This window comes from Monoraphidium neglectum, assembly GCF_000611645.1.
Source record: "Monoraphidium neglectum strain SAG 48.87 unplaced genomic scaffold scaffold01253, whole genome shotgun sequence".
Lineage (NCBI taxonomy): Eukaryota > Viridiplantae > Chlorophyta > Chlorophyceae > Sphaeropleales > Selenastraceae > Monoraphidium > Monoraphidium neglectum.
Window position 1 is genome coordinate 6,516 of NW_014012375.1, and position 9,638 is coordinate 16,153.

At 67.0% G+C, this 9,638-nt stretch overlaps 4 protein-coding genes across 4 annotated transcripts in view; 1 reads left to right on the top strand and 3 right to left on the bottom strand.

Annotated features, from left to right (window-relative positions):
- MNEG_7198 (hypothetical protein) overlaps positions 1-1,826 on the bottom strand; it is a gene marked incomplete at both ends in the record, with an annotated part of 5,816 nt that extends 3,990 nt beyond the window's left edge. Inside the window, 6 exons of the mRNA XM_014044327.1 lie at positions 115-280; positions 647-715; positions 1,150-1,224; positions 1,428-1,512; positions 1,609-1,654; positions 1,794-1,826. Of these exons, the coding sequence (XP_013899781.1) occupies positions 115-280; positions 647-715; positions 1,150-1,224; positions 1,428-1,512; positions 1,609-1,654; positions 1,794-1,826 (474 nt within the window). The remainder of the gene's footprint in view (positions 1-114; positions 281-646; positions 716-1,149; positions 1,225-1,427; positions 1,513-1,608; positions 1,655-1,793) is intronic.
- A 626-nt stretch (positions 1,827-2,452) lies between these two features.
- On the bottom strand, positions 2,453-5,723 carry MNEG_7199 (hypothetical protein; the record flags this gene model as incomplete). The annotated part of the gene is made up of 6 exons (XM_014044328.1): positions 2,453-3,598; positions 4,010-4,099; positions 4,414-4,530; positions 4,691-4,804; positions 4,985-5,158; positions 5,490-5,723. The coding sequence occupies 6 exons, from the start codon at positions 5,721-5,723 to the stop codon at positions 2,453-2,455; spliced, it is 1,875 nt and encodes a 624-aa protein (XP_013899782.1).
- An 869-nt stretch (positions 5,724-6,592) lies between these two features.
- On the top strand, positions 6,593-6,934 carry MNEG_7200 (hypothetical protein; the record flags this gene model as incomplete). Its single annotated transcript, XM_014044329.1, has 1 exon — positions 6,593-6,934. One exon carries the CDS (start codon positions 6,593-6,595, stop codon positions 6,932-6,934), a length of 342 nt encoding a protein of 113 aa, XP_013899783.1.
- Positions 6,935-7,194: 260 nt separating this feature from the next.
- Positions 7,195-9,610, bottom strand: MNEG_7201 (Putative methyltransferase NSUN6; the record flags this gene model as incomplete). Its single annotated transcript, XM_014044330.1, has 5 exons — positions 7,195-7,826; positions 8,081-8,198; positions 8,386-8,850; positions 9,075-9,259; positions 9,526-9,610. 5 exons carry the CDS (start codon positions 9,608-9,610, stop codon positions 7,195-7,197), a joined length of 1,485 nt encoding a protein of 494 aa, XP_013899784.1.
- Positions 9,611-9,638: the final 28 nt, after the last annotated feature.

Genomic DNA, 9,638 nt, shown 5'->3' on the forward strand with positions numbered 1-9,638 from the left:
CCCCCGCCAGTTTTCACACACGTTCTCACAGCTTCAGATGTCTCAACTTGCTCCGAACCACCCACCAACACCATCCCGCCATGCAACCCCGCCGGCGCCCCGGCCCCCGCCCACCTTCTTGCCCGGCTTGATCAACCGGATCGCCACATCGAACGCCGTCCGCGCCGCCGCGACGACGTCCGCCGCGCGGCCGGTGATGGGCGTCGCCACGCCGCCGGCCGCAACCTGGATAGTGGTGGCCTGGGTGGCAATCCAGCCATCGATGTGGCAGCCGAGGTCGCTGCGCACGCGCGGATGAAGCGGGAACGACGCGGCACGGGCGGTTTTGAGGGGTGTGAGAGGGGGGGCGGCGAGGCCAGAGGGGCGGCGCGGCGGGGTGGGAGCGACGAGGGGCGATGGACATAGGTGGTGGACGGGGTTGGGGTGGGAGTCTGTGCTGCCATGCGCATGGCGGGCAGACCTGTACATCACTGCCGAGGCACCTGGCACCTCAAGCCACTGCCAGACCAAGCTTCCGCGGCGGTCGACGTGGGGTCGCGTGCTCGGCAGCTAGAATCTCGCTTTGGTCAAAGCGCGACTTGATCCTCAATCTGGTCAACCCCCCAACAAAAAATCTCATTGGACCCCAGATCTGCCGTGCCCTCACATCTTTACGAGGTCTCCATCCTTGATGGTCGTGGTGTCGTCCGTGGCCGGTGAGAAGTGGCCGACAACACTGCAGGTGAGGGGGAGGGGTCAGCGGCCGCGGGTGGGGACCAGCGTGCTGACATGGCGGGCTGCCGGCGATTGGCGGCCGCCGGCGCGCTGCCGTTGGTAACGCCGTATTCATTCAATCCTGATGACTCGCGTCACTCTGACGCCTTGCAGTGCCATCGGATGGATGCCAGCAGGAGAGGGTGTGTGCTGTGCACCAGCTGGCGTCTGCCTTCCGATCAACGCAGCTGCGAGTTGCTGCAGGCGCTGCTGCGGCCCTTGCCAGGGCGGCCCGCTAGCCCCTGCCGCAGGCGCGCCAGCCTGAACGCAAGCGGCGCCCGCCTCTTCGCCGGCTCGGTGCAGGGCGGCGGGCTGGGCCCCTGCGGTGACGCGACTGTTCTGCGGCGCGATCACGTGCGGTCAGCGGCGGTCAAACGTGTGGACCGCGCCACACACCTGTTGACCGAAACGCAGGTTGGGAAAGCGATGCCCTTCTCAAACTTCTTGCCCTTGAAGATGTTCTGGACCTCCCTGGAAAACAGTGCATTTGAATGGATTTGACGTTGATTGGGTCGCAATGTGCGTGTCTGACCTGGCCATCTGCAATGTTGCCCCCCAGCCTGCTGCGCGCAGCCTGGCCAGCATTGCGCGAGCTGCGCCACATTGTTGTGCTAGGCAGTGTATTTGTGATTCAACTGGCGTCGCGCGGCCGCATGCACGGAGCGGGGCCGCACTTGGTGATCACATCGTCGCCGATGCGGCAGACATCGACAACCTTGGCGCCATCCTTGCTGGCCTCCACCGCCGCCGAGATGGCCTCTGCGCGTCGCGTTCGGAAGCATGAGTCAAGCTGCGATCACTCCGCCATAAAAGGCCGCAAAACATGCAGACTGAAGGCAGCAAGACGGCGCTCACTGTTGCAGATCTCAGCTGCCGCCTTGTACTTGGTCACCACGTCGGACTGCGATAAGAAGCATGGAATGACACGGGATGAGGCCCCATCTCCGCTAGCCGACACTCGATCTGGGCGCCGGCACTCCGAACGCATCCAGCGTGACATCCAACTGGTACTGGCCATCATTATTTCCCTCTGCTCTTACGTTGCTCAGGTCCAGCTCCTGCTCTTCGGCCATTGCTGCGTCCCGCTGCTGCTTGCTGCTGCTGCACGAGAGAATGAGGCCTGCTGCGCGAATGTGATGTGCGAAGCGATAGTGACGATGCTTGAAGTATACGTCGAAGCCCCAATGGCATGTGGCCGACAAGTCAATGAACCGCAGCGGCCAGGCCTTTGGGAGTCACCGAGTCACGCGCCCCCAGTACTGCACGTTGCTCAACAGGGCACGACCATGCCCAGCTGCTGCTGCTCCACCACGGACATACACATGTGATTCCATCTGCATTTCTGGGCTTACGAACACCGTATGCTTTTGATCGCTTGCATTTCGGCCTTTTGACCTGTGGACAGTTCTGCGATTGACCAGGCTGCTTTATTACAGTCCGACTGAAGTCCAGGCAACTGCCGTCCGCAACCGCCTGCATTCAAGGACATTTACATGAGCTGCAAATCAAACCAGCAAAGTCGCAATGCTGTCACGTATGGCCCACAAACATCGTGAGCGCGTGCAGGTGCCTGGTACCCCTGCCAGCACCCGGCCACGCGCGTCGCAGTCTGGCGGCCCCACCTGCTCCTCTTGCGCCGAATCTGCACTGTCCTGCAGCTGCCCTCCCCTGCCGTCATCTCCCCCCCTGTCGCCAGCCGCTATCTGTCCTGCTGCCACCGCTCCTGCCAGTCCTCCTCCTGCTCATGCTGCTGCCCCTGGCGCTCCTCCCCGCCCAGCCCTTGCTGCAGCCCCTCCGCCGGCCCCGCCTCCCCCTCGTCCCCCGCCTCCCCCTCGCCGGCCGCGTGTGACCCCTCCAGGCACAGCGCCTGTAGCAGCGGCTCCGGCTCTAGAGTGTTGAACACAGACACCGCCCCCCGCCAGGGCATGAAGTCGGGCGGAAGCTGCTGCCCCTCCACCTGCCGCACATCGACGTTGCAGTGCTGCTGGGCGTGCTCTGAGGCGGCCGTCAGGGTTGATGCCTGCTCCCCCCCGCCATCAGAGGGCAACCTCGTCACACCATTGTCTCGAGAGCTGCCGCTGCTGCTGCCGCCATCTACCCCAGACAGCGGCTGCGCGGGGCCCCCGGAGCCGCTGCGGCCGGCCGGCGCCTGCCTTGTCACTGGGCGGCCGAGGTGCACCGGCCCCGCATGCTGCGAAAGGCCACCGGGCCGGCCATCACTGTTGTCGCCGCGGCTGGTGCCTGGCTCGCCGGCTGCGGCGCCGACCAGCGGAGGCCATGGGGGCGCGCCAGCCTCTTGCGCCATGGTGATGCCGCTTGCGCCGCGCGACACAGTCCCGCCGAAGAACGAGTCGGCGAGATCCTCTGTCGCGGGCGCGGCGGCGGTGCTGCTGAGGGCCCAATGGCCGGTCGCGGCTCCGGGCGCTGCCAGGCGGTGCGTGCCGCTGGCGCGCGGGGCGGCAAGTGACGCTGTTCCGCGGCCTCGGCCGCCGGCGCCTGCGCCCTTCTGTGGCTGTGTCGCGGCCAGCGTACCGCCGCTGCGACTCACGGACCCGCCCGCCGCAGGGCTCCCGCCAACCGGCGTCGTGGCGCGCCCCGGCTGCTGCTGCTGCAGCTGCTGCAGCTGCTGCAGCTGCTGCTGCGGCAGCGGCGCATCCCATTGCAGCTGGGGCGCGGCCGCGACGGTCTTCGGGCTGCTCAGCAGCGTGGTGGCGGCGATGGAGGTACCAATAGAGGGAAGGGCCAGCAGGTTTGTGGGCCGCTTTATGCCCAGGGTGCCCCGCAGGGCTGACTCGAGCTGCAGGCGCTCGCGGGCATGGCTGCGCTCGGTCGCCTGCCACAGTGCCTGTCCAGTTGGTGGGCCCGCGCGGACGCGGGCGGGCAGGCCGGAACAAGGGCGGGCGTGTGAGGGGAGGCTGAGGGAACGAGCCGCAGCATAATTGAAGACGGTGACAACAAGGTTGTACGGGTTGCAGCAGGTGGTGTCCTGCCCGCCCAGGTGGCGCCAATGGAGGCAGCGACCGGTGCCTTCACATGCGCGTGCGCGCGCGCTAATGTTTGCGCCCACCAGGGCGCTGCCAAAAGCACAGGTCAAAACGACCCGATCATGGCGAAGGCTGGACTCTGGATTGGCAGTGCCTCAGGCTGGACTGCCAACGAAAGGTACTACCAACGACGAGCCCACTGCTTGTGTGCACCAGGGTCTGCCTGTGTGCCACTACGCACCGCTGCATGCGCAGCCGCCCTGTGCGCGCACCTGCTGCCGCCGCGTCATCCTTTGCATCTCGTCCTGCCGCCGCAGCTTGGCCTCGCTCTCAGCCATCGTCAGCCTGAGAGCCAGGGCCTCCTGCAGCCATGGTAATAATTAGACCTATTTGAGCGCCTGCAAATAATGAGGCTGCTGGCAGGCTTCCATGCCTCACATCGTCTTCCAAGCGGCACAGAGGAAGCGCCGCCTGCCGCGCGGCACACGTGCGGCTGGGAGTGGGCCCTTGAATGTCGGCGACACGCGCGGGGGGCGGGGCTCTAAAAGCTAGCAGGCTGGCGCGTCACAGAACGGCAGCGACTTGCTGTCGCTTGTAACGTACCTGCGCTGCAGCCGCAGCTGCGCGGCGCCCACGCCCGCGCCTGCGCCGCTCGCCGCGCGCGGCGCCTGCCCACCTGCTCCTTCGCCTGCCGCGCCGCCAGCTTGGCCTCGTCCACCCGATGCCGCGCGTCCGCCGCGGCCGCCTGCGCGCCCATCTCTGCAGCCTGCATCTCGTCGGCCTGCTGCTGGACCTGTGAACGGGGCAGTGTGATCGGACGCTCACGCCGCTGCAGAGACGCGGACTGTCGGCAGTCATTGCGGCAGGCAAAGCTTGGCCATGCTCTGGGCGGCCATGACTCGTGTGCTTTCGTTACACGGTACTTGAAAATGCGTGCCCGGTATGCTGCGCACCTGCTGCGCTTTGAGGAACTGCCGCTGCTGCACGAGCGCCGCCTGGACGCGCCGCAGGTTCAGCAGCGCCGGCGACGCGCGGAACGTGGCGCGCGGCGTGGTGGTAGGCGCAGCCTGCAACAGCGCGAAGGAGTGCTGGTGTCGGTTGTGCACGGGCGCCGAGCAGCTGTCCGCCGCCGGCCAGCCAAACACACAACACAGACAGCACTGTCATGTCAAAAGCCCAACTACCTGTACAGCCGCTGCGGCCCCCGGCAAGTGATCAACCGACGCCTGTGCTCACTCCGCCCTCACCTTGACCTCGGCCAGATCATTTAGGCACCGCTCCATCTGGGCCTGCTCCGCCGCCGCCGCGGCGGACGCCAACTGGCGCATCTCCGCGTCCCATGCGGAGGCGAACGCGGCGCCCTCCTCCTGGAACTGCTGACGCAGGGACGACAGCTCAGAGGCCTGGCGCAGGCGCAGCTCCTGGGAGGGGTTTGTATATTTGTGTGTGTGTGGAGGGGGGGTGAGGAGGGGGGTTTGGAGTTCGGGGCACGCGGCTTCGTGGGATGGCGGATGGAGCTCGCGCCGGTATTTGAGTCCATCTTTTTGGCTGACCTGCCTAGGGCCCGGTCTTGCCGGCTGCTACGCCATCATAGCGATGTTGCACCAACGAGCGAGGCGCTCTCATCGCTGTTGGTGGCACGCAGAGCACCTCGCCGTCGCCGGCTCGAACAGAGTAACCGATCAACCCATAGTCCCACAGCAGGAGCTTCACCCTCGGCCTCAAATTCTAAGCCGCATTGCCTCCTTGCACCTCGAGCGCCTGCTGCTCCGCAGCCATTTTTAGCTCTCCCAGGCGCTTCTCGGTGCGCGCGGCCTCAGCGTATCGGCCCGCCGCCAGCTGCTCTCGCTGGAGCGCTCCCAGGTCTGCCGCCTCTGCGGCGCGCGCGGCCGCGGCCGCGGCGGCCGCTGTGCTGGCGCCGCCGCCGTCGCGGCTCATGAGGTCGCGGCGGGGCGGCGCGTGGGGCCGGAGGGACGCGTCCGCCATCCAGCTGCTTGCGTGGGGTGTCGCAGGAGTGCCAGGGCAGAGACGCAGCAGGTGGCGTTCATGCGGCGGTGCGTGCAGCGCCCTCCTGATCGCATAGGAAACGCTATGCGAACACCACACTTATGTAAGGTACCAATTCGCTTATTCGATATAGAGCCTCACTGCTGAAGCCAGCCTTTGCACAAAGCTATGCAGGTTTGATTGCGTTTATGTGATTCGTTCCAATGACTGGAACATTCTCGTAAACCCTCAGCATCCTTTTGTTGGCTTGAACCTGCTCCTTTTCCACGCGGCAGTGTTTGACCCGCACTTGGACCAGCCACCTTCTTTGACGAATGCGGGTCGGATCTGGCAACCTATCACATTGAAAAGATAGATCTGCTCACATACAGGCCCCTTGCACGTGCAACTGGAGTTGTCAGACCGCGTCCCATCTGTCTATGGCACTTTGACGCGCGGCGTGCATCAGTATCATTTAGATTAAAGAGCCGAATTACACTGTGTGTGTGCCCAGTTAGCCAGCGAGGATGGCGGCCACAAAAGACAAGCCCGCTGTGGCGAAGGCCTCCCAGCTGCTGCACCGGCGGTTCAAGGTGAGCTATAATCTATACACATGCAATGCGGCAAAGCCCTCACGTGAGGCATGACTGGTCACGCGCACACGTCCCGCTGGTCGTCGCCATGCGAACGCTGCTCCGCTGCTGCATCGGCATCGCTCACGATGCACCTGGGCCCGCCCTCACTCGCAGCAGCGCTCAGAAGGGCGCGCCATGCAGCTGGTTCGCCCACCCATCAAGCAGCTGCCTGTCGCCCCACAGCGCACATCCACCTTTTGAACCCACCACCCACAACACACAACCCTACCCACCATGCGAAAGGTTATCTTGATAGATGGCCGCGTGATCGTGGGCGACTTCCAGTGCCTCGACAAACAGGGCAACCTCATCCTCGGCAACGCCTGCGAGATCATCAGCCACGCAGGCGCCAGCGGCGCGACCTCCACCAGCGGCAACGGCGGCGGCGCCACGCCCAACGGCACCGCGGCGGCGCAGAAAGGCGGCGGCGGGAACGGCGCAGCGGCGGCAGGGGCGGCAGCGCCGATGGAGAAGAGTCTTGGGACAGTGCTTGTGCCCAAAGAGCAGCAGAAGGACGTGCAGCTGCAGGTGACGCTGTCTGAAAAGGCGGCCATGTTGCAGCTGGCGGGCAGCTGATGAATGGGTGCCCCAGTCAGCAATCATGCAACAGCTGGTGGCTCTCCTTGATTTGATTGCATTCTATTATTTTTTTACCTGCACGCGATAGCTGGTTTTATTTGAAGTCCAACGGGCAGTTAATTGCTGTAAACCAGCAATGGTTGGTCGCAGCGATTACATAGCCGAGGCAGCCGCAGAGACGCCAAGCCCGCAAGGGTCGACAAGGATGCAGCCCAACACTTTCAAGCGCAACAGCCAGAGGAGGCACCGCGGCGCAGTCAAAGCGGGCCCGCGCGCTTCACGAACCGCGCGGCGAAGAACCCTATCGTGTCGAGCGGCGCCGCGGGGTCGAAGCGCTGCACCAGCTCAGCCTCGTCCTCAGACAGCCAAGCCTCGTCCGGCCCCACATCAGCCTTTGTTGTGTAAGGGACCTCCGCCCCCGCGCCCGCCGCCGCCGGCGCGGCCGCCGCCTGGTCCGATGCTGTCGCGCTGCGCTGCCGCCCGTCCTTGGAATGGGGGCGGCCCGGCCGCGGCCCTGCCGCCGCTGCGGCTGCTGCCGCGGCTGATGGCCCTGGCGTGGGTGCTGCCTCTCCTGCTCCTGCTGCTGCTGCTGCTCCTGCTGCTGCTTCTCTGCTCCATGCGCCTCCGTCTGCACCGCCTGGCCCGGCCTCATCCCGAAGACCAGAGGCGCCCCCGCCGCCGCCGGCCGTCCCAAGCCCGCCGGCCGCTCGCTGCTGCTCCTGCCGCTGCCGCGCCTCCCGCTCCTCGCAGCAGCGCACGACCGCCGCGCGCAGGCCGGCTGCGTCGGCGGGCCGCGCCAGCCCCGGCCCGCCGAGCCGCACGGGCGGCGCAGCGAGCTGCATGCAGGGGTGGCTGTCAAGGAGGTACCTCACGTTGGCCTCGTTCTCGCCTGCGTTCGACGGTTGACCATTGCAAGAGCAGGTTTGACCGCTCCGGAACCATGTTTGACCGGGCGCGCCAGCCAGGCGTCCTGCCGCGGCCGTGCCAGCGGGCGGCGCCGCGCACTAGAGATCCGCATGGTCAAGATGGGGCTGTCGCATCCAGCCGTCTGGGGCAGCCGACGCGTGGCGACACAACGAGTCCGATCCGCCACACCTCAACGACAGCAAGCAACCCACTGGTTCAGAGGGCTGCCGCGCTCACCCGGGTTGATGGTGCATGTGGAGTAGACCATCACGCCGCCCGGCCTCAGCAGCTGCACGGCGCGGTCCATCAGCCGCCGCTGGTAGTAAGCGGCGCTGCGCAGCTCCGGGAGCGTCACCTGCGCGGCGGGATGACGGCCGCGACGGCCGCGTGGAACGGTTGACATTTCAGGCGCCGGGGAGGCCGTGGCACGCGCGGTGCGTCGGCAGCCCGCTGCCGCCACCGCGAGGCGGGCGGGACCCCAAGCGGCCGGCGTTGCGGCGCGTGCGCCCGCGCCCATGGCCCCGCCCCCGCCCGCCTCTCACCTGCGTCAGCAGCCTCGGCCGCAGCCCAAGGCCCGAGCATGGGGCGTCCAGCAGCACGTAGTCAAAGCTCTCTGGCGGGAACCCCGGGCACGCCCTCGGCCCCAGGCCGACCAGCCGCAGCTCCGACTCTGGGGGCTCGATGCCGCGCGCCCGCATGCTCGCCGCGCGCCGCTGCACCCGCTGCAGCGCCCTGGCGCTCGGGCCGCCCGCGAGGGCGGGCGCCGGCGGCGCCAGGGGCGCGTGTTCGCTGCGGGCCGGCTGCCGCTGCTGTTGCTGCTGCTGCTGCTCCTGCTGGTCCTCCGCCAGTGGCATCACAGGAACTTCCTCCACTGCACCGGCCGCAGTCGCAGCGGGGCCGCCGCCGCCGCAGAGCCGCGGCGGCAGCACCGAGCGGGTGGAGTCCATCTTTATCGCCGTGATGCAGGTGCAGCCCAGCTCGTCCGCGAGCGCCTTTATGTCATCCACCTGTCGAATTCGAATTTCAGTGGGCCGCGCGGGCGCGCGCAGCCGGTCATTGCGGGGCGCCAGGAGCGGGGCTGGCAGGCAACAGGGCGTGCCCCGCCGCGGCCCCCGACACAGGCGGACGGCAAGGCTCGGGCAGGGCATGCAGATGCAGAGCGGGCAGCGCGTGCCTGCAGCAGCAGGCTCTAGCTTGGGCCGGCAGCGACCCCGCCAGCACGCGAGGGCACCTTGCTGTGCGAGCGGTCGGCGGCGACGACCTCCCCTTGGTTGCGCATCAGCTGCGCGAGCAGCGTGCTCTTGCCGCCGGGCGCTGCGCACATGTCGATGACGCGGCTGCCGGGGGCCGGGCTCAGCGCGAGGGCGGCGGCGAGGCTGGGGAGGTTCTGGAGCATGAAGCTGCCGCGAAGGTGGCCTGTTGGGGGTGGGCGTGTTTGGGGGAGGGCCCGGCAGTGTTGCAGTGGCCCGTCGTGTGGCTGGAAATCTGTTTTGCGGAGCACACTAGCGTGAAAGCAAGCAGGCTGCCGAGGAGAGTGGTTGCTGGGCAGCAGGGTGGTTGTGTCACACAGCCCGGCTCGCAGCCGCATCTGCGCCTTATCCCAAGCAGTCGCGCACGTCCTGGTCCAGCAGGCCCGCCACCACAGAGAGTCCCCCTGCGCCCGCCGCCCACGCCGCCCGCACCTGGCACAGACGGCACGTCGTACACGCGTTTGACCATCTTGACCGCCACGCCCTGCTGCACCCTGAACAGCTCCGTTCGCCCCATCAGCAGCCGCCCTACCCCTATGTACAGC